This window comes from Rhinopithecus bieti, unplaced genomic scaffold (genome assembly GCF_001698545.2).
Source record: "Rhinopithecus bieti isolate Rb0 unplaced genomic scaffold, ASM169854v2 scaffold_12653, whole genome shotgun sequence".
In the NCBI taxonomy this organism is placed as follows: Eukaryota; Metazoa; Chordata; class Mammalia; order Primates; family Cercopithecidae; genus Rhinopithecus; species Rhinopithecus bieti.
In genome coordinates, this window is record NW_016807437.1 from 818,697 (window position 1) to 843,709 (window position 25,013).

General features: G+C 38.7%; 1 protein-coding gene across 1 annotated transcript in view; it reads left to right on the plus strand.

The window, feature by feature from the left end:
- MAML2 (mastermind like transcriptional coactivator 2) overlaps positions 1–25,013 on the plus strand; it is a 383,748-nt gene that overhangs the window by 352,160 nt on the left and 6,575 nt on the right. Inside the window, exons 4-5 of the mRNA XM_017881984.1 lie at positions 17,284–17,487; positions 23,191–23,302. Of these exons, the coding sequence (XP_017737473.1) occupies positions 17,284–17,487; positions 23,191–23,302 (316 nt within the window). The remainder of the gene's footprint in view (positions 1–17,283; positions 17,488–23,190; positions 23,303–25,013) is intronic.

The following is a 25,013-nucleotide window of genomic DNA, read 5'->3' on the forward strand; positions in this document are numbered from 1 at the left end:
AAAAAAAAAAAAAAAAAAAAAAACTCCTAATCTTATTGCTCAACAGAATTAATAAAAAATTTAGGTACTGTTTTCTATGTTCATAGTCATAGAGTAGCATCAGATCTGGCAGTAATTGTACCACTTATTTGATCAATGTAGACAGACAAAATAATGAGACCAAAAAAAAGTTGACTTTCCTCATTTGTCTCCACAGTAGACTTTTCATTTAAGGTTATCATTTTTCTAAAACATCATTTTGGTACCCTGCAGATCAAAGTGTGTTTATATAGTTTGCATAAATAAGATTTGGTAAATAACTTGATTTTCTGGGAACTGATCCAAGTGAAACCTCTAATCTTTTGAAGTTCATCCCTTAGTGATTCTTAGGGAGAACTCAGCTTTTTTGAAGTCCCACTGAAGTATTTAGTGGCTTGCTTTGCTAATCTGAGAGAGACTTCATAGCTACATTTAACAGAGAACACATGGCTCCTTTTCTAATGTCCTTTCTGGCCATTATAATAGTACATTCAAAAAAGCAATCATGTCACATTACACTAGACAAACACATTGGAAGATGTTGACCACAGTCACTATATTTTATTTGTGCACCTAGATTTCCATGTCTAATAGACAACCTGTAATAACCAAGACATTCTCTCATTTCTCATGAGAAAAAATATGTCAAAATTTGTAGGTTACTTTGTAGGTTAATACATTTTGTATATTTTAGTGAAGAATGGAGAGATTCAAAGCATAAAAATTATCTCTAGCAAAATATTTTGTATTCTTTTATGGTATTAGGGAAAAATGTGAATCTTTTGGTAGAATTAGTTGAGAAAAGTCAGAACTTATTACCAGAGCTGTATAATTCTACCCTATGCCTTGAAAATCCAATCCAGAATTCAATCTAATATATTTATTCAACATTTCCATTCCCAAGCTTCAGTGTATTTACTTCAAATGTCATCAGAAGACAACCAGCTTGATCCCCCACTCTCCACCCTCAACTGAATCAATCTATTATTTGTTCAGTATAGAGGCAAAATGTTTGCATGTCTTGTTGATAGGTTGTATTTTTGACTCAATTAAAAAAAGAAATCAAATTATTTCATTACAGTGGTAATTATTTTTCCTTCGATTAAATAAAAATGGAATTTCAACTATTCTAGCACTAGAATGGAGTTGAGAAATTGTAGTCTAAGTTCCGTATCTTAAAGTTGGAGAAAGTAAGGCCTAGATAAGACATAAGGGAAGACTGAAAAATTTTAAAGATTTGCAGTTCACATAAAACAGATTTCTAGAAGAATCAATTAAATGTCAGTATATGTGATAAGAAGAAGTAAAAATTGTCAGAGGAGATAATAGTTAAAATAAATGCTAGCGTTTCTTGGAAACTGTCTTGTTCATTTGTGCTGCTGTAACAAAATACCACAGAATGGGTAATTTATAAAGAACAGAAATGTATTTCTCACTGTTATGGAGGCTGTGAAGTCCAAGATCAATGCACTGGCATTGGTGTCTGGTGAGGGCCTGTTCTATTGATTAGGTGCCTTCTCATAGTGGCATTCTTCCATGGTGGTAGGTACAAGGACAAAAAGGAACTGAACTCACTTTCTCAATCCCTTTTCCCTCTCATGAGGCAGAGCCCTCATGACTTGATCACCTCCCATGAGGACCCATCTCTTGTGCCACCACCCTGAGGATTAAGTTTCAACAGGAATTTTGGAGGAGACACCATTATTAAAACCATAGCAAACACCTCATAGGGGCCAGAGACTGTGTCACATATTTTATTTACATGATCTTATTCAAGCCATACAGCAATTCCATGAGGAAGGCACTATTATTTATTCCATAATAGACAAGAAATCAAAACATACAAAGTTGTATAATTTGCCCAAGAAAAACAATTAATAAATTATGAAGCAAATATTTACAAACAGACATTCTAACTACAAAAGCTACATTTTTTTTCATCATTACAATATATTGTCATGGGATATCACATGAGACATGTGAGAATTTTCTTAGATTTCACACTTTGCTCTCTTGAAGAGTATAACAAGCAGCTAAGAGTAGTCTATACAATTTTCATTAAGGTGAAATTCCAGAGACAAAAATTACATAATGGGTTTTTTATTCCCAAAGGAAAGATCTTATATTTTTTATAGAGTATAAGAAGCTATCTTTGGAAATCAATTTTTTTTATCCCAGATTTGTTTCATGTATAATTTGGCCATCGTTCTGATTTAAGAACTAATCCTTTAAAAGGGATTTTCTTTCTTTGGAATTGTGGTATCATTTACCCCTTCTTTAGTCTTCATTGCTACTTGTTTACTGAATTGCCTTTATTTTTAATGAGAACAGAAAATGTTGATAACTTGTCCTATCCAAAACCATAATACTTTCCAAACATTTCTAGAGGAATGCACAATTTTAGGATATTAAACTAGTTTCTAATGTATATCCTTTTGAAATGAATGCTTTTCTGAAGAGAAAGTATAGGCCTGATATACAACATACCAAAGAGAAAAGAAAAGCGGAGGGATACTTTATTCAACTCATATAATAAACTCAACAAAAGATAAAATTACTCTTAAATACAATTTCCTAATCTTGTTTTACTTGGTAGAGGCAGTGGTGATAATGCTCAGCTATTACTAAGTTTAAGTGAGAATATTTCTGGATAATTATTGTTTGTTGATTTATTACTAATATTACTATAAATACCATTCTACCATCACTATCTGATGATCAGAAATTGTATATTATTTAATCTAATACTTTGTGTTGTATGTATGATATTCAGAAAATTTATATGATATTCAATTAATATCAAGTTGACTTAAGTATAGATATTAATATTTGTTTTGAATCTGTTGTATACCAGATACTTCACTTACTTTATGCTATTTGTTCTTAATCATCATTGGAGGTAAAATTTATTAAATATTACCCCTATGCAACTTAGAAAAAAGCAGAGTTGGAATTTGAACCCAGGTCTGTCTGATCCCAGAACCCACCTTTCACTATTGCTGCCTACTCACTGAAATCGCTTTTTGAACAGAGGGATTTTTAAATGTATATATATTTTGCCTATTATCTTATTTACTAAGCTCAATAACCTTTAAAGTACTCTTGATTTTAAAGACATACATGTGGGGAAAAAAGACAAGTTCTGTAACTTGTATCTCCTTATCTTTAAAATGTGAATAATAATTAAAACAGAACTATTGTGGGGACTCATTAAGATAATAAATGCAGGCCCTCAACACATGGCTTGGCATTTATCTTTCAAAAAATGAGAAGTATTAATACTAGTAGAATTCTTACTCCATCGGTGTGCCTTCTCCCTGCCTTCCAACACATGCACATCATCTTCCTCATCATCCCCATCATCTTTCTCATCATCCCCATCGTCCTCCTCATCATCCCAATCATCCTCCTCATCATCCCCATCATCTTCTTCATCATCCCCATCCTCCTCCTCATCATCCTCGTCATCCTCCTCATCATCCCTGTCGTCCTCCTCATCATGCCCGTCATCCTCCTCATCGCCGTCCTCCTCCTCATCATCCCCATCGTCCTCATCATCCCCGTCCTCCTCCTCATCCTCATCATCATCTCCGTCCTCTTCATCATCCCCGTCGTCCTCATCATCATTCCCATCCTCCTCCTCATCATCCCCATCGTCCTCATCATCCCCTTCCTCCTCATCATCCCCATCGTCCTCCTCATCATCTCCGTCTTCTTCCTCATCATCCCTGTCTTCTTCTTCATCCTCCCCATCATCCTTATCATCCTCCTCATCATCCCCATCATCCTCCTCATCATCCCCGTCTTCCTCCTCATCATCCCATCATCTTCCTCATCATCCCCGTCATCCTCCTCATCATCTCCATCATCGTCTTTATCATCCTCATCATCCTTATCATCCCTGTCGTCCTCTTCATCATCCCCGTCGTCCTCCTCATCATCCCCATCATCTTCCTCATCATCCCTGTCATCCTCCTCATCATCCTCGTCATCCTCATCATCCCCGTCCTCTTCATCATCCTCATCATCCTCCTCATCATCCTCATCATCCCCATCCCCCTCCTTATCATCCCCATCCTCCTCCTTATCATCTCCATCCTCTTCATTCCTGTCATCCTCATCATCCCCGTCATCCTCCTCATCATCCCCATCATCCTCCTCATCCCTGTCGTCCTCCTCATCATCCCCATCGTCCTCATCATCCCCGTCTTCCTCATCATCTCCGTCATCCTCCTTATCATCCTCGTCATCCTCCTCGTCATCTTCATCATCCTCTTCATCATCCCCGTCATCCTCCTCTCATCTCTGTCATCTTCCTCATCATCCCCGTCATCCTCCTCATCATCCTTGTCATCCTCATCATCATCCCCATCCTCCTCATCATCCCCATGATCCTCCTCATCATCCCTATCCTCCTCCTTATCATTCCCATCCTCCTCATCATCCCCATCCTCATCATCATCCCTGTTGTCCTCCTCATCATCCCCGTCATCCTCATCATCTCCATCATCCTCCTCATCATCCCCATCATCTTCCTCATCATCCCCATCATCATCTTCATCAGCCCTGTCATCATTATCGTCATTGTCATCAAGATCTCCATCATCATTCACCACTAACTTTTCTTTCCTAAGACAGTCTATTTGCCAAGGGCCCTTCTAAGGTGGCACACCCATAAAAACAACATTGGCTTCAAAAATGTTGCACAACCTTTGCCTTTCTCCCCTACTTTGGTTTTCCAGTTGCCTTTGGAAAGAGCCAACATTTTCAGCCCATGTGCCTCACAGCAGAAAGTTCTGTCCTCATTTTCTTCCTTCACATTGCTTCTTCAATCATTCATGTATTTTTAATTCAGAAAACATCTATGGAGAGTCTGCTATGCCCTGGGAATTTCACAATGAACATGTCCCAGCCTTCGAAGCACTTAAAATGGGAGAGAGGTATAAGCAAATGAGCAATTACGATATAGAGTGACAAAGGCTACCTAATAGGCCAGTAATGGGTCTTACAAAAGCACAGGAGAGGGGTACCTAACTCAGTTCTAGACAGTCAGAGAAGACTTCCTGAAAAAAAAATTACATCTGAGTTGAACCCAGAAAAAAAAGGCTGTTCACCTGGTAGGAAGAGGCAGAGAAAGAGTGTTCCAGACAGAGAGGATATGACCATATACAAAAATTTGGAGAAGAGAAACAACTCTGTGGGTTTGGAGAACTGCATGTAGTTTAATATCACTATAGTATAGAGTGAGGAAAGGATGTGTTGAGAGAGAATACTGGAGAAAGATGCAGAGGCTAGATCATGGAAGGCCTTATATACCATTCTTGGGAGTTAGGACGTGATCCCAAAGCTAGTGAGGAGCTATGTATGATTTTAAGCTGGGAGTACAGTGTAGAGGCTGTATCCAAGGGAAAAATCATTTTATTACTTTCATAAATACCAGCATTGGTGGTGGGGAGTGAGGGAGGTTGAGTTCTCAACCTGAGCTCTATGGATAGTCTGTGGATGTTTAAAGAATTTGTAAACTCCCTGAAATTGTAGACAAAAGTATTAGTTGTATGTGTGTTTGGAGGATGGGAAGAGACACAGAATCCATAGCTATGTAAAATCCTCAAAAGGAACTATGATCCAAATCAATGTTTGAAACCATTGCTCTACAGGCAGAAAGCTGAAAGCTAACTTATAGAGCAGAAATTTGAAATCTGCCACAAAGAGTCCTTCTAAAGTTGAAGAATTTCTGTTTTAAGAAAAATTTCTCATTCCTTCCCCTGAGTTACCAAACTCTTCCCACTCCACCCTGACCCACTGACGTTTTGTTCCTGGCCACTCTCCCACTGAAGGCTGCTTTCTCACTCATGGAGCTGGTCTCTGTGCCAACCCATAATACGTGTCCACCCCAGAGGCTAAGAATAGACACAGTGTCCTGGTGACTTAAAAATTGGGTAATATCTGAAGAATAAACTCTATAGTGAGTATAAAATTCATTCTAATCATTTGAAATAAACAGATTATAAACATATGATTGGGGTTTCTCTGCAGGGTGCAGGAGAAGGTACTGAGCAAGTAAAGAAAATTTTCTATTAAATAGAAGGGGAAAGCAGCTACTATTCACAATTGTGAAGGGGAAAGAAGAATACTAAACCAAATACTTTCTTCTGTTTTTTGAAGCTTGACCTTCATCTCCACCACCCAGTCTCTCACCCCCAATAAGTTATATCAGATAAGCTACAATTCTTTCAAGCAAATAGACTTTGTTCTGTTTATTTCTTCTTAATGTATTTTCCCAGATTTGGGATCTGTGTTCCTCATCTCTCAGTTAGGTTTGTGATCTTGTGCAAGTCAATTCCTTAAACTTTCTGGGCAGCATCTTCATCTGTAAAATAAAGTTGGATGAAAGTTGCTTTTTAGTTCCCGCTGTGTGTAATGGTTACTAAAGTGGAAGGCTATTGTAAAGAGATTTTATGATAAATATTTCTTGTTTTCAACTTGCCAGTTATCTCAAAGGATTGCTGTGTACTTCATCTAAGGCATTTTTAAAATGTAATGTAAAAGACCAAAGTACCTTGCATTATTTGTCCAGTACAGCCAGGTATAGCAAGGGTCAAGAAACTTTTTCTGTAAAGGGCCAGGTAGCAAGTATTTTAGGCTTTGTGTGCCGTAGGTCTCTGGCACAACTATTCAACTCTGGTATTATAGTGGGAAAGCAGCCACAGGCATATGAATGAGTGTGTATGGCTGTGTTCCAATAAAATTTTATTTACCAAAAATGGTGGCAGGCTGGATTAAGCCATCATGTCATAGTTTGCTGACCCTTGAAATAGAAGACTGGAAGATCTGGTAACCTGAAGATCGGAGGGTTTCATCCCTTCAGTCTTTTCTGTTTACAAGCTGTTTCCTGGATGATTTCCTGACAATTGTTTTGTTGTCATTGTTGTGTTAAATAACAACTGCTCAATTATTTTGGCCACCCACAACCACCTCACTGTTAATGCCCCAAATAAATAACTTTGAGTGAGTGGGTCTGCCAGCTTATTGGGAATCTGAAACAGTTGAGACAACTTGTTTTTTAGGCACAGAGATAAATAAATGGCTTCATCAGGAGACAGTTCTGAAGATGAATAGCCGAAAGGAACAGTTGAGCAGTTAGTTCATTGGGACAGGGAAAGAAAGACAAAAAGAGGGAAAGAGAGAAGGGGGTAGGGAGAAGAAAGATTGATTGATTGAATAGCAAACCAGTTTGTGAGATCTACTGTACAGACTTGCCCAGCTGGGTACTTTATCTTGAATTTGTTTTGCAAATTGCAGATGCCTAGCTCTAGAAGCCAAGAAAAAGAAAAGGCAGTCATCCCACGCCAAAATACTCTCATGGATCTCAAGTAATTTACATTACTTCATTTTTGTGGGGGGGGAAATCATTGTACAGTCCCCTTCCAAAATAAGTGAAGAGGAACAGAGAGCTATTTTACCCAACTGCCTAGAACAAGACAAATATTTTGTAGAGCCTTTTTTTTTTAAATTAAGAGAACAATACCTGCCCGGTAACTTTGCCTATGTTGTGAAAGTTACTGTGTCACTGTTCAGCCCACAAAACTGCTTTAACTGTAAAACTGACTGAATCCAATGAGTCTTACTATTTCTGTATATACTTCAATGAAACCAGGGATATTTTGTACCCCATTCTACCTTTTGCTGAGATCAGTCCTGCCTGACAGAGTCCTTACAATTCCATTGAAATGAAAGAAAGAGGTAGTCCCAATGATTTTATTAGTGAATGTCTTTTTTAAAGATCTCGCACATATTGACCATGATTTACAGAGACACTTTATCAAAGTAACACCCAGTAGCCAAGCCTGTCCTCTGCTTTTGGTTATTGAGATTTACAAGATTTTCTTCACACATACTATTTCTTTAAAAATTTATCCCAGAAAATTTAAAGAAAAGGGTAGTGGTGAATTCACTGGTAGAAGGCTGGGACAGTGGGGTGTGTTCTTAATTTTTTAATCTGGACTTTTTTTCAAAAGGACTTCAAACTGCCTTTGAGAGAAACACAATTAATACAAAGGACAAGTAATTTGTCTTCTAAGGGAAAAGGGTACCCATTTGAAAGAGTTCATGTGTTCTCCTAATTGTCTCTTGGGTGTGTAGACATAGTTTACGACATCAGTGAGCTAGTACTTCCCATGGTGATCCATACACTAGATATTAAATGAATGAAGTAAAAAATTGGGGAAAGCATTTTTAAGCAGATTTTTTTCCATAAGTTAAAACATGCATCCAGCTTCCTTGTGAACTTACTTAACTTGTGAGCATGTTTTATTTGCCTCAAGCTAAAAGATTCAGTCATCATAAACCTGATTTACCAAATGGTCTCCTAACATCCTTGAGACCATCCTAGGAAATAAATCATCCATCAGTAGCACAGTTGGAAAACTTAAAAGTATAGTCAGGTGGCAGGATTTTCCAGCAGGCTGCATGAACTTTGTTACCCTCCTAATATAGGACTACCCACAATCCAGGGTGTGACTAAGACTATCTCCTCTCCTTGGAGGTAAAAGCCTTGTAAACAACAACTGTGTCCAAATTATCTTCATTTCTCTAGCACCTGGTGAAATGCCTGGGACATAGGTTATACTTAGTCAGTACCTGCTTTTTTAGAAAATAAGTGAATGAATGAAACCCATCATGTCAAAAGCATTTTCTTCGCTCAGATGCTGTTAAGAATAGCAACTTGGAGTTCTGAAGAGCATTCCAAATAATACATCAAGAATGTTTCTGTAATTTTAGCAGAGGTTGAATGATCATTTGCTAGGGATGTGGTAGAAGAAAGTACAGTTTGGAGATTTGGACTAGAATGGACAGGTATGGAGGTTGGGTAGGTAGATCTATGGATGGGATGTATGGATAGATAGATAGATAGATAGATAGATAGATAGATAGATAGATAGATAGATAGAAAAGTGGATAAATGGGTAGATAAAACTTTGCTATATAGGGAAGCTTTTGCTATATAAAGAGTCTAGTATCTGTATAGAGTATGAGTCCAAAATTCTTGAGTATAGCAGTTCGATCAAGAATATCTAGCATCTTCTTAAATGGCAGATGAGGATGGGAACATTTTTTAAAAAATATATGAATGTATTATGAGATCTTCACTACTGCTTTGAGATAATTTTAAAACATTCTCAGAGTAAAAGAGCAGAGACGAGATGACTAAATACTAGCAGTGGTTAGGGATAGAGCAGTGAATTTCTAATGACAGGGCCAAAGACTTAGAGGAAGAAGATGCTCACCAGCGGGCCTTAGAGTGAGCTCAGGACCACTTGTGTACAGCTGAGAAATATTGAAATGAAGATCTCAAATGCTTTTTGATTGGGATGGCATTTTGAGAAAAGATGTATCCCACTAAGAGATTGTGATTCTAAAACTCATAAAAATGTCGTTTAATTCATAAGAAGTCCTTTTAGTATCTTTTTACTGCTTTATCCCCAAGGCCCAGAAGAATGCATGATGTGCAGTAGATGCTTAATAAATACTTGTTGAATTAATGAATAAGAGTGCAGTGAGGGTAATAATTCTAAAGACAGATTGATTGATAGAACCTTATTAAAAGAATACAAATATATTTTCATTGGTCTGGCAGTCCTGTGCTGGGTTAAAACAAGGACCAAGAAGTTTTATCCATACTTAAGCACTACTGGCATGCTACACTATCTCAGGCACTAACACTATAAAAAGACTTTAAAATCTCTAATGCGCACGCACACATGCTCACAAACGTGGAAAACTATCTAGAAGTGCACAATAAATATACATTACTGTACACTCATAATTGATTTAAAACCCAGGAGGCTTGGATCCGAAACCTATTTTGTAGGTTAGAACCAAACACTATACTTTTGTAGGTAAAAACGGAAAAAGAACATGTAAAATGAAAGATCATGAAAGTTCATGATTTGAACCAGTCATTGACTATTCCTTGCTGCCAAATCAATCTTTAGCTATGGTTTCTCTAGAACACTGGGTTTTCTATCATGTGAAAGACTACATTGATGGAAAAGCCTAATTCTTTCACAATCACACACACACATGCATGCACACAGGCACACATACTCTCATCTATCAGCTGAGAATGTGCCATTTTTACCAAGGCCTTCATATGCACTTCAGGAGAAAATGTGTGTTGGGGAAAAACCAGATGATTTCTATTAAGTTCTACATGGGTTGAATTTAAGGCAAAGAGTGAGGCTGAGTATGAAAATCAAAGCCAATGTATCGAAGCAGATTTTTCTTTCATACTATTTTATGTACCAAAGTTTGCACAACGTGTTGGCAATGACAGCAAGCTTGTATAAGGAGGTGTTTTGTGTTTTACAGCAAACATAAGGGCAAAAAAAAAAATGCAAGAGCAGCCAAATATTACTTCAATCATGAATTCAAAGAATGTATGTAGTAGGCACGTGGTAAAACCCATGAGCTAGGAACTATAAGATTTTTAAAAATTTTACAAAATTCCAAGAAAGAGTTTATCTGTTATTCTTTCCTCCATACCAGGGCACCTCCCTTCACCCCAGCACTAGTTTCAAATTTGGAAAACCCTTTAGACCTTAAGGGAAAAGGGTCCCAAAGTATCTTTTGGTACCATGAAGGAAAGAAACTACATTTAGCACAGTCTATCTGTTTGATTAGAGAGAGAAAGAGACATAGTTACATTTTCCTGGCATGCAGATCTTTTATAAATCTTAGAAAAGGGTGGTTTTCCAGAATTCTCTGGAAGTTATTTTGGAGTTCATCAATTCTGCCAACATTGAGCACTCTGTCTACCTCTTTTCTTTCTCCTCATTTTCCCCATTTCTAAATACATTTTGGTCTGTAGAAAATAAAAACCTGCCTAGCACAGAGTAGACATTCAGTATACTTTGTCAAATTCATTAATGGATTGATGGATTCATGGGTGACTAGGCATCAGGTGATCTGAGATTGATTGAATGATTGATTTTTCCTTCAACTTTTAATTTCCTGGGTACATGTGCAGGATGTGCAGGTTTGTTACATAGGTAAATGTGTGCCGTGATCTGAGTTTTAATCTTAAGACACTAGTAGGTGTCATACCACCTAATGGAAATGATTGTTTTTTGTTGTCATAACTTTGGGTGAGTGGATATGTGGAGTGTGTGGTATGTGTAGCTTATCTTCCAAGACAAACTGTATGCCAGAGATCTTAAACTCAGGTGGCCTACATGGACCAGGCAAGTGATAGAAATGAGGAAAATGGGTGGGTATAATAAAGTAAGGAGTAGTAGAGGCTGCTGTGGCCAACTGGAGAGAACAAAGAGCAATTTGTGTTTCAAACACAATGGGGGCCAAACACACCACATCTGTAGTCCAGGTACACGTACAGTGTGAGCTCCTTCACAAGACTCATTGGATATAAAACATCTCTCTAATATTTAAAAATACAGAAATAACAAAATAATAATAGTTAAAGTGTATCAAACATCTCTAGTAAGTCCCTGGTACTGTTCTAAAATTCATCTTGTCAAATTTTAGGTAATTAATATATTACCTTTATGTTGCCAATGAGGAAACTAAGGCATGGTACTTAGTAAATGTACATTTGCACTATGCATAAATAATTGGATGTTAAGAGAATAAAAACCAGAACAGCAAAGAGCAAAGTTAACAGAGACCTGAGCTGAGCCCCTAAGCAAGAAGAAAGAAGCATACCCCAAAAGACAGCCCATCAGAGAATGATACCCCACCCATCTTCTGGCATCTTCAAGTAGGAGGATGAAGGTAATTTCCCAAATCCCTGGGTGGCTCATAATCTGCAATATAACTGAGACCTCTACATATCGGAGAGACCTGACACAGAATGGCTTTCTGTAGTCTACGAGTTCTATCTCCTTTGTTTCACAATGAAAACAAATGAAAACAGACTATTGTTCCTATGTGTAGAAATAACTTTAATAATTATGAGCAGCTATTGTTTAGTAATAGGTATTGGATTATCTCCCCTAATTCTTGTAGGGAACCTGTGACATCCATACTGTTATTATTTCCTTTTTACAGATAAGAAAACTGAGGCTTAGAGAGGTGAATTAACTTNCCCATGAGCTAGGAACTATAAGATTTTAAAATTTTACAAAATTCCAAGAAAGAGTTTATCTGTTATTCTTTCCTCCATACCAGGGCACCTCCCTTCACCCCAGCACTAGTTTCAAATTTGGAAAACCCTTTAGACCTTAAGGGAAAAGGGTCCCAAAGTATCTTTTGGTACCATGAAGGAAAGAAACTACATTTAGCACAGTTTATCTGTTTGATTAGAGAGAGAAAGAGACATAGTTACATTTTCCTGGCATGCAGATCTTTTATAAATCTTAGAAATGGGTGGTTTTCCAGAATTCTCTGGAAGTTATTTTAGAGTTCATCAATTCTGCCAACATTGAGCACTCTGTCTACCTCTTTTCTTTCTTCTCATTTTCCCCATTTCTAAATACATTTTGGTCTGTAGAAAATAAAACCTGCCTAGCACAGAGTAGACATTCAGTATACTTTGTCAAATTCATTAATGGATTGATGGATTCATGGGTGACTAGGCATCAGGTGATCTGAGATTGATTGAATGATTGATTTTCCTTCAACTTTTAATTTCCTGGGTACATGTGCAGGATGTGCAGGTTTGTTACATAGGTAAATGTGTGCCGTGATCTGAGTTTTAATCTTAAGACACTAGTAGGTGTCATACCACCTAATGGAAATGATTGTTTTTTGTTGTCATAACTTTGGGTGAGTGGATATGTGGAGTGTGTGGTATGTGTAGCTTATCTTCCAAGACAAACTGTATGCCAGAGATCTTAAACTCAGGTGGCCTACATGGACCAGGCAAGTGATAGAAATGAGGAAAATGGGTGGGTATAATAAAGTAAGGAGTAGTAGAGGCTGCTGTGGCCAACTGGAGAGAACAAAGAGCAATTTGTGTTTCAAACACAATGGGGCCAAACACACCACATCTGTAGTCCAGGTACACGTACAGTGTGAGCTCCTTCACAAGACTCATTGGATATAAAACATCTCTCTAATATTTAAAATACAGAAATAACAAAATAATAATAGTTAAAGTGTATCAAACATCTCTAGTAAGTCCCTGGTACTGTTCTAAAATTCATCTTGTCAAATTTTAGGTAATTAATATATTACCTTTATGTTGCCAATGAGGAAACTAAGGCATGGTACTTAGTAAATGTACATTTGCACTATGCATAAATAATTGGATGTTAAGAGAATAAAACCAGAACAGCAAAGAGCAAAGTTAACAGAGACCTGAGCTGAGCCCCTAAGCAAGAAGAAAGAAGCATACCCCAAAAGACAGCCCATCAGAGAATGATACCCCACCCATCTTCTGGCATCTTCAAGTAGGAGGATGAAGGTAATTTCCCAAATCCCTGGGTGGCTCATAATCTGCAATATAACTGAGACCTCTACATATCGGAGAGACCTGACACAGAATGGCTTTCTGTAGTCTACGAGTTCTATCTCCTTTGTTTCACAATGAAAACAAATGAAAACAGACTATTGTTCCTATGTGTAGAAATAACTTTAATAATTATGAGCAGCTATTGTTTAGTAATAGGTATTGGATTATCTCCCCTAATTCTTGTAGGGAACCTGTGACATCCATACTGTTATTATTTCCTTTTTACAGATAAGAAAACTGAGGCTTAGAGAGGTGAATTAACTTCTGCCACATCACACAACTAAGTGTCAGAACTGGGATATGAACCAAGGTGGACTTACCTCCAGAGCTTATGATCTCGTCCATTGCAGGGCAAGGAAAAGAAGACGAAAAGAAAAGTGTTTTGAATTTTTCTACCTATGCTTGTCAGCTACTTCCAAAACCAAACCAAAACAAACAAACAAAAGAAACCACAAAATCTTATTTTGAAAGTCTTGCATAAAACTCCAAACAGGCTGGGCGCGGTGGCTCAAGCCTGTAATCCCAGCACTTTGGGAGGCCGAGACGGGCGGATCACGAGGTCCATGAGATCGAGACCTGTCCTGGCTAATACGGTGAAAACCCCGTCTTCTACCTAAAAAATACAAAAAACCAGCCCGGGCCGAGCGAAGGCGGGCGCACTGTAGTCCCAGCTACTCCCGGGGAGGCTTGAGACAGCGGAGAATGGCCGTCAACCCGGGAAGCGGAGCTTGCAGTGACTGAGAAGCCGGCCACTGCACTCCAGCCTGGGCAGCAGAGCAAGACTCCGTCCTCAAAAAAAAAAAAAAAAAAAAAAACTCCAAACAATATCAAAGAAAAGAGCAGACTCTTTCTATTCTGGTTCAAGTGGAGAGTAGAAAGCAAACTACCATCTCCAATACATTCTCTCCCACCTTGATGTCTTCCCCCACCACTTCCAGCTGTCTTTACGCTTCCCTGATCCTGCCTTTTTCCCCCATCACAGGCTCTGCTTCCCTGTCCTTAGTCAGGGTGCACCCAAAGGCCCAGTACCCAATCCTCCATGTAGCTCTCCTTTTGCCCTCCAAAACACTTAGCTCACAGATCCTCATCTCCTGCTATTCTGTCAATGACTCTTAAGTGCTTGTCTCCAAGCCCACATTCCTAGTGGCTTATAGAACACAGGGGGTGAAACTTCTCCAAAATTCATGATGGATTTAAAGTTGAAAGAACTGACTGGTCATAGGGGTGTAAATATATTAGAGGATGGTTTCCTTAAGCTGCTCCAAGGGTGTACCTCAGAGATGGCTGTAATTATTTTTTACTAACTGGTGAAGAGATCTCCCCACCCTGTCCTCACTCCCCTGTCCTTCTCTCCAACACACTTCCTTCCACCTTCCTGACCTGAGGGTGCTCAACCCTGGGAAGAGTGCTGCATGAACTGAGGGGTTGGCCCAGGTTTAAAGTACAAAAATCTTTCTTCTCTATGCTTCCTGTCTCAGGTGACAGGCAGTAAAGTATACTGACTGAGAACTAGAGTCGTGGGGTCAGACAGACCTGGCTTCAAATCCTCCTCGGCTACTTACAGCTGTGTGATCTCTCTGAGCTCAGGTTTCTCATCTGCAAAGTTGGGTTAATAATACAAGTTCTTGCTCATTGTCTTGTTGGGAGGAGTGAATGAGATAAATCATGTAAAGCACTGACCACAGTGACTGGCTGATAATAAGCCTCAGTGGATGGTGGCCCTTAGGATTATTTTGTAACACTTTGCTTTTGAGGCAGCTGGTGAGCTCTGTAGCCCCAGAGATTACAAAAGGCCAAGGCTTTCGGAGTGTGGCTTACTTATTTATTTATTTCAGCTTGGCACATAAAGAGAAAGAAATAAAAGAGAAGAGAATTTCCATAAATGGTGTACCTACTACCACTACTCATGTGGTATCATGGGAGTTGCTTTATGGTTTTGTTTGTTTGTTTTTGTTTTGAGACAGAGTCTTGCTCTGTCGCCCAGGCTGGAGTGCAGTGGCACAATCTCGGATCACTGCAACCTCCGCCTTCTGGGTTCAAGTGATTCTCATGCCTCAGCCTCCTGAGTAACTGGGATTACAGGCACGTGCCACCACACCTGGCTAATTTTCATATTTTTAGTAGAGAAGGGGTTTAACCATATTGGCCAGGCTGGTCTCAAACTCTTGACCTCAGGTGATCCACCCGCCTCGGCCTCCCAAAGTGCTAGGATTACAGGCATGAGCCACCACATTCAACTGCCTGCTTTATGTTTTTATGTCTTGTAACCTCACATAGTTTAGTTGGTGAATGACAGCTGGATTTTTTTTTGCCGGGAGTGGTGGTTCATGCCTGTAATACCGGCACTGTGGGAGGCCAAGGATCTAGGATCACTTGAGCCCTTGCGTTTGAGACCAACCTACGCAACATAATAAGACCCTGTCTCTACAAAAAATGTAAACATTAGCCACCCCGTCTCTACAAAAAATTTAAAAATTAGCCAGGTGGTGTGCGCCTGTGGTCCCAGCTACTTAAGAGGCTGAAGTGGGAGGATTGCTTGAACCTGGGCAGTTGAAGCTGCAGTGAGCCATGATTGTGCCACTGCACTCCAGCCTGCGTGACAGAGTGAGACTCTGTCTCTTAAAGAAAAAGAGAGAGAGTTGGATTTCTTTTGTTCCCATGTATTCAGTGTTTCCCGAAGCGTATTCCCTGGACCAGTGAGTATCAGAATGATCTAAAGAGGTACCCTGATCTATAGCCTCAGAATCCCTGGGACAAGTCCAGGGCATCTATCTTATAAGCTGATTCCCAGATCATTCTAATCAAAGTATAACAATTTTTGACTTTTCGTTTATATCATATGATCTAAAATTTGATTTTGCATTTTCTTGTGTTTATACACGTAAGCATTTCTCCCTCACTTGGGTGATAAATTCTCTAAGATGATAACCATATTTTCTAGTCTTCTTATAACCCTACTAGTGTACTAGTGCAGAACTCAATCCTAAATACATCACTGGGAATTAATGAGAATATTCAACTGGGTTTAGCTTACTGTCTTGCAGAGTCCTGATCTGTCAATGCCAAAAAATTGGTAGAGACCTCAAATTAGAAAGGTAGTTCACCAATACCCAATATTATTTGACATACAATTGAGTTTTTAATCAATATTTTCTCATTATCAGTGTGTCGGGTATTCTTTTACTGAGATTCTTGTGCCAAGATACCTTAATTGTTGACTGGGGAACAAAATTTACAAGTCCCTGAGAAGTGAAGTCCTTTCGAAGTTTGAGTTTATAAAACAGAAACTTACAGGACTTCTTACCTCTCTGTCACAGAAAGCTGGGTAAGGCAAAATGCCTTCTGTCTAAAGTGGTTTCAACTTTTAAACACATGAATTAAAACATGATTTTCATTGCAGGATCAGCAATGATACATGCTAACTTTGGGAAATGGAAGGATCTGTTAGGTTATGATGTTTATTCCTGAGAAATTGAGAGGTTTGCCATATGTTTTTATGGTAGTTTTCCTTGAGGTTCCATAAAAAACACCTTCTGGAATGTGGAGGTTCCACCATCAGAGTCCTATGGGAGTTTTCCAGTGCCCTAATGTCATTAACTCAGCTGCTTTGGTTGCTGTGATATGCAATTACTTCTTCGACATTTAAAAAGTGATTCTCTGATCTCCAACCCATTTAACCATGTTTGATATTTAATAAGATCACAAATGTTTGGAATCTGAGTGTATGATCTTTGTGTTACATTTTTCTTTTTTTAATTCACAGTAGCTTTTCCTTCCCCCTTTCTCTTCTTTAGGATCAACACTCTGTGGTAGGCCAGAACACAGGCCCCAGTCCAAGTCCCAACCCCTGCTCAAATCCAAACACTGGAAGTGGTTACATGAACTCCCAGCAATCACTGTTGAATCAGCAATTGATGGGAAAGAAGCAGACTCTACAGAGGCAGATCATGGAGCAGAAACAGCAGCTTCTTCTCCAGCAGCAGATGCTGGCTGATGCGGTAAAACTTTCTCTTAATTTCTACTGAACCGACCTGTTGACCCACCAGAGGGAGTTTATTCTTTTCCATTTATATTTACTGCGCCTACTTACGTGACAGCAACAAAGACGTCCCGACTGTAAGAGAGGATAATTCCATACATTTAGTGTACTGCAGGAAGAAAAAAAACCAAACTTGATTTAACAGCTGCTGGACACTTGGAATGCATGGCACCTCTGCTAACCAGCCTTGCCCAGCCCAGGAATGTCTAGAACAACCAACATAAGCATTTGAATCAGGCAAAAGAAACCAGTGTTGTTCCCCAGGCTTAAGGGGCAGAAATAGTAAACTGAACTTGAATCAACTCAAATCCAAACTGATTTTAGAGATAAGAGTTTTAAAAGCAACTTTAAAAGCCAACATGGAGTCTCAAAACCAAGATTTGGCTTCTAAAATAAAGCAACTCACAATGGGGGATTTTTTAAAAGAAAATGTAAAATGCATTTCCCATTTGCACTGTATATATTAGGTTGATGCCAAAGTGATTGTGATTTTTGCCACTACTTTTAATGGCAAAAACCGCAATCACTTTTGCACCAACCTAATATTTGACTTTTTGAGAAAGACAAGATTGTGTTTACCACACACTACCCATGCATTAACCCTCCTTCAGTATTTATCTGCTCAGCCCTGGCTTCATTGCCTCCCTTCAAACTATTTGGCCAAATGAAATAAAAAGTAAGCATCTCCAGGTGAATTAGAGCTAAGGTATACAGAAAAGATTAAAAACAAAATCAAATAATTTTATATTCAAGGAGCTTTGTAGTAAGAGTCAGAAATGCAGGGGGGCTATAATTATTCAGTAAATAATAATTTGCAATAAGGGTAGAGCCATAAACAAGGCAAATCCTCTCTTCACCCTAAAGAAGCCTTGAGCATACGGAGGATATGTCAAATAAATTGGCCAATTGTAATGCATGTGATTAAATGCTATACTCTGGGAACTACTATAGATGCTTTCAGAAAGAATGTTTTATCTACTGAATATCTGAAAGTGGAGTAAGAGATGAGATGAAGAGTAGGAAGGTTATTTCAGCCAGAACAATGAGCATATTCAAAGACCTGGGGACAATAAAGGATACTACATTTTATGTCTGCCAAGGTATTGAGTGTGCACAAGAATGGGGAAGTGATGGGTAAAAATGCCGGAGATAACAGGCAGGAGGGTAGGGCTTGAGAGGCCAGAATTTACACTGAAAAGCAATAGAAGAGATTTTAAGGATTTAACACAAGGGGAAGTACTAGATTCAGATTTGCATTATAGTAAAAGTATAAAAATAGTAAGAGAAAATGTAATGGAGAGAAAGATTAAATCCAGCCTGAAAAGATTGAGGATAGTCTCCCAAAGAAGTAAAATTTGACATTGATTTTGAAGGACTGTAGGATTCTGATAGAGTAGGTGGGGTCCACTATTGCAGGTGGAGGGCGGGGCAGACACCAAAAGGTGCAGCCTGGGTGTGAATGTGTTGGTTAGTTGGAGATTGCGTTGTGAGGTATTTAATGCCTGATAAAAAGTAAACATAGTCCAACAACCACATTTTTTTCAGGAATTACAAGTGGACAAAGTTTTGTATTCAGGACATGTGAAAAGAAATAGTGAGAAGTAAATTTATTTGACCTGGAATAAGGAATATTAAGAAATAAGATTACAGATGACCGTGAATACTGCCATAAGATTTAAGGGAGTCACAGACTGGATCACAAAGTGACACAACTGGTTTCTTCTAGAAATCATAGTTTTGAAAACTCCAGTCCTCTCCCCTGTTCCCTTCCCCTCCCATTTTTATCCTTATAAACTAAAGAACTTAGAAACAAGGGCAGCAGAGAGAAAAACATGTAATCTAAGGTTGACTTACTGGGTACACTTTCATCACTACCATCAATACTACTAATTTTATGAATTATAACACGCAGAGGTTGATTTTCAGCTCTTGTTAAAAGGCAAGGAAGTGGTAGCATATACATTCCATGAGGGTCCTGGCCTGGCACTGGCCTAACTCCCACTGGGCCCCAGTTGAGTCACCACTAGGACAGGTGCAAAGGGCAGTGGCATAAACTGTGAGATGAATGAGAATGAGGCTGCTGTTTTTGTGATTTTTAAAAACCATTCACATGTCTCTTTGTTTGGATACCATTGAGGGTGTCTGTGCTTTTTAGCATATCCAGGAAGAAGTGGTCTTTGATACCACTGTACATTAGCATATGCTTTGTGGTCTTTTGCAGTCAGTTGGCAAGGCCACATAGGCACCTAAATTGAGATGTTTTCTCATGAAAGTTTGTTATCCTTATTCTCTGTTATTCTCCTACCAATGAAGCACAAAGAAGAGACATGAATAGTACTTATTACAACGGACATCATAATTACCAACACGCATTGTGTACCTACTGTGTGCCAGGCACCAAGCTGGATTTTCACAGTATTAAATAGAAATATGAGGGAGGTCCTATAATTATCCACATCTCACATTTTTACAGATGAAGAAACTGAAGCAGAACAGATATGTACTATAACAGATGATTTCTATAATGGATTTTCAAGTCTAACAGATTGGGTTATCGTTAGATATTAGTTCATAAATTAAATTTCCTATTGCACAAAAGTAATCTCAGAAATGGCCTATGTGTTTACACTTGCACAGAATGGGAATGTCATTCTTTTGCAAAATGTAGCCGTCTCTATTCAGTATTGCAGTCTAGTCTTTGCTGCTCTTCAGCACAAAAGAACAACATGGCAGCTCTATGTTATGTCCATATGCAAAGTTATTAATCTAAGTCATTTGTGAACAAGTAGTTTAAGAAACCTAAATTTCTGGATATATATACACACGTATATATGCATATATATGTATGTATACACACACATATATATGTGTGTGTGTATATATATATATGAAAACCCTTTGAACAACAATTTAACCCTCTAGTGGAGACAAGCCTGACCAACATGGTGAAACCCTGTCTCTAATAAAAAAATACAAAATTAGCTGGGCATGATGGCGGGTGCCTGTAATCCCAGCTACTTGGGAGACTTAGGCAGAAGAATCGCTTGAACATGGGAGGCAGAGGTTGCAGTGAGACGAGATCATGCCATTGCACTCCAGCCTGGGTGACAAAGTGAGACTCCATCTCAAAAAAAAAAAGTCAATAATTAGATTGAAGAGATATAAAAATAAATCCAGGTTTGCAATATAGTCTATGATGGGAAGTCAAGCACCTTCTTCTCTCTCTTTACCTCTCTCTCTCTCTCTTTCTTTCTCTCTCTCACACATACACACACACACACACACACACACATCCTGTCTTCTTCAGTATAAACAGTAGAAACACCTAATTACATAAGAAAGAATGACAGATACTTTTGGAAAAGAGTGGATTTCAGAAAGTCCCATGCTTGGCATAAAAATCAAAACTGTCATCTTACACAACAGTTTACAACAGAGCTGGTTGAACATCACCACATTTGGGTTCATGGAACATCTAAAGCTGTTTCTTAAACATTTAGGGTTTGGGCAAAACCAAAAGCATTTCACCAACCACTTTTCCCTTAATTTGTAAACCCATGTTTAAAAGAAATGTAATCCATATGTTTCTGATTCATTTACACTTAGCTCATCAAAATTGTGTTTTATATGAATTACTTATGTGCAAAAAACTGTATCTTTCAAGCTTTTTTCTTAGCAACAAGAATTTAAATTTGGTTTGTTGTTGTTTTAAGGCTTTTTCTCCTCCTTTATAGTAGACTTATTCTACTAAGAAGGTTTGGAATTTGATGGGAAACTGAGAAACACATGGTTTAAGTCAGTTCTAAGTTAGGCAGTGCACATTTGTCTTCCAGCTAATTTACCCATGTATCTATTGCAAAGTTTCCTTTTCTATTTGTTGACTTTTCTATAATTATAGTGTTCTCCCTCTACCTATGCTGATTATTTTTATCTTGAAAATTGAGATTGCTTTGGGATGCATACAAAATGGCAGTGAAGTCATTCTAAAAACTCCCTGATCCATACCAAACAAGATAAAAGGCAGCCCTTAATTCCCAAAGCTGATATGATACTCACAGTCAAGCCATTTTGTTCTCTGTTGGGTATAAACAGTCCTACAGAATGTCAACCTCAGACAAGGTTACTCTGAGACCATGATGAAATGAGACAAAATAACACTTCATAATTTTGTCTAAAAACAGACACAAACAAGGTCACTGTGCAACCTCCAAAACACCAAACACCCCCCTCTCTTGTTAAATGAGTGATAGCTACTTCTTTATTTAATTAGAATTGACTTTACTTTGTGACAGCTTCCAATCTAGAACAAAGCACCATTTCCTTAGACCCTCCTGAAATCACTCGAAGTCCAAATCTCAGGACAGATTCTCTCTAACATTCTCCTACTGAGATACCCTGTGACCCCTCATGATGTGTGTTCTCCCTTGCTGCAACAAGTAATAAAGCCAACAGCTGTGTTCCTAGTGGTCTTTGACTGAGGATATTGACATATTAAAAGAATGTCTCTATTTTTTTTCTTAGCTTCCAACCTCACCTATTCTAAAAATCAAAAGGCTGATTCCAAATGGAAGAAATGAAGGGAGGGCAGCAAACCTGTGCTTTTAGAATGGGGAGCTGAGAAACAGAGTAGCAAGGGGCCTGGTATTGTGTGTCAGGAAAGAGCCTGAGTTTTGGACTCAGGATTTGGTCTCAGTTCTACCACTGTGTGATTTTCGGCAAGTTACTTAGCCTAACAAGGATTCCATTGCCTTATTTTTTAGGTGGAAATAATCATGCCTACTTTTAAGAATTGTTTATAAGGAGGTAAAAAACAGACATAAAATTCATATAGTGCCTATATCGGTACCTGTTGGTGTCTTTTGACATCTCCTCCTACCTAGGGTTATCAGATTTAACAAATAAGAATACAGGGCTGGGCGCGATGGCTCATGCCTGTAATCCCAGCACTTTGGGAGGCTGACGTGGGTGGATCACGAGGTCAGGAGTTCGAGACCAGCCTGGCCAACAGGGTAAAACCCCATCTCTACTAAAAAATATATAAAAATTAGCTGGGCGTGGTGGTGAGCACCTGTAATCCCGAGGGCTTGGGGGGAGGAAAATCGCTTGAACCTGGGAGGCAGAGGTTGCAGTGATCCGAGATCGTGCCACTGCACTCCAGTCTGGGCGACAGAGCAAGACTCCATCTCAAACAAATAAACAAAGCAAATAAGAATACAGAATGCTGAGGTGTTCTGTATTTTATCTGAAAACCCTACCTCCTGTGCTTTCCCCACTGTTTGGGACCATAATTATATATAGGTACCTACCAAAGCATATCAGCTGTACTACCACATAAAATTAGAAATTAGCGTCTTGAAAAATCACAGAAATTTAGTTCTCATTGAAATTGAATTGAAAAATAAAGAAAATAAGATGTTACTAGAACCAAAACACATGTTGAGTGTTATGGAGAAGTAGAAATTATACTTCCATACAGGAAGTTTATTGAAATTGAAAAGATTTGTCTCTGAATTAAGACTGCAAAATAAGGTCATGATTTGTAACCCATGATTGCAAAATTGTTCTTATGTTACTTTTCTGAAATTTTACAAAAATTTACATGCATTTTCACAAGTGAAAAGGGAATGATGCAATGTAACATGTTTTCATATCTTTTCTCAAGGAGAAAATTGCTCCACAAGATCAGATAAACCGACATTTGTCAAGGCCACCTCCAGATTATAAAGACCAAAGAAGAAATGTGGGCAATATGCAACCAACTGCTCAGTATTCTGGTAAGCATCCTTAAAAATTCATAAAAGTTAGAGCTGTGAAAGGAAAAAAAATTCAATTTTCAATTATCCCTGTAACTCACATATGATTGTAATATCTTTCTTAGAATTTCTAACTCCCATTTGACTTTCATATCAAGACTACACTTAAATATTTTTTAGTCCTTTCATCAATTTTTTTTTTTTTTCATCAGTCTTGCCCTGTACTCACATATTTCACCACTCTCTGGACTACCTCCAAGAACTCAAAAGAGCTAAATATTTTTCTGTTAGGTTCAATCACTCTCCTCCCAAAGATATACCTTAACCCAGGTAGTGGAAGGTAAGCAGACATTTCTCCCTCTTAGTCAGGCACATGTGTAACTTTGACAAATCCTAGTCTTTTTGTATCCACCATTGAGCCCATCTCCAAGGTTTCTCCTTCAAAGACGAATAGTCCCGCCACCAAGGAATACTTGAAAAGCAAATTAAGTTTTCACAAAGTCTCTCAAAAACACCACAGGTGAACTCTATTTAAATCACAAAGCAAATCTTCTTAATAGCTCTCTCAGTATAAAATAAATGGTAAGTACAAAAGTCCCCTAAATTCTCTCTCCTCCCACTCATTAAACTCCAAAAGAACCTTTCCCAAACCCAGCCTATATTGCTCTGCCTTCTCATATTTAGTATCTATTCAATATACTTCTGCCCCAAACTGTCTAAAACTTTCTGCACTTTCTAATGTAAGTTAAGCTTATGCTCTTGGATTTCCTAAGTTCTCTCTGCCTTACCTGTTACCTTCATCTGTCCAGAAAGCCACAAAGAAGATTCTCTAAAGAAAGGAAGACTGTGAACACCTCTATTTTATTAATATTTCCTGGTACTGTTAAGTGTACTTTTAAATATGTTGTCCTGACTTATTTAAACCCCCTCAGATACAACAGGTTGCCTCTTTCAACTAAAGTTGAGAATGGGGCTGGGCTCAGTAGCACATGCCTGTAGTCCCAGCTATTCTGAAGGCTGAGGTGGGAGGATTGCTTGAGTCCAAAAGTTTGGGCCAGCCTGGGCAACGTATTGAGACACTGTCTCTAAAAACAGCAAATAACATTAGGAACGGGATGTATGTTTTCCACTCTCTAAGATTACTTTGCCTCAGGGCAAAAACAGGATTCTCTAGTTGATTGTCCTCAAGGAGGCTGAAAGATAAGATGTGGTTTCCAGTTATGTGTTGCTTAATGATAGGGGTATGTTCTGAGAATTGCATTGTTAGGTAATTTTGTTGTGCAAACATCATAGAGCATACTTATACGGACCTAGATAGTCTAGCCCACTACACACCTAGGCTATATGATATAGCTGATTGCTCCCAGTCTACAAACCTATACAGCATGTTACTGTGATGACTGCTGTAGGCAATTATAACACAATGGTAAGTGTGTATGTATCTAAACATAGAAAAGGTACAGTAAAATATAATTAAAAAGATACTGGCCGGGCTCGGTGGCTCAAGCCTGTAATCCCAGCACTTTGGGAGGCCAAGATGGGCGGATCACGAGGTCAGGAGATCAAGACCATCCTGGCTAATACGGTGAAACCCCGTCTCTACTAAAAAATACAAAAAACTAGCCGGGCGAGGTGGCGGGCGCCTGTAGTCCCAGCTACTCGGGAGGTTGAGGCAGGAGAATGGCGTGAACCTGGGGGCGGAGCTTGCAGTGAGCTGAGATCTGGCCACTGC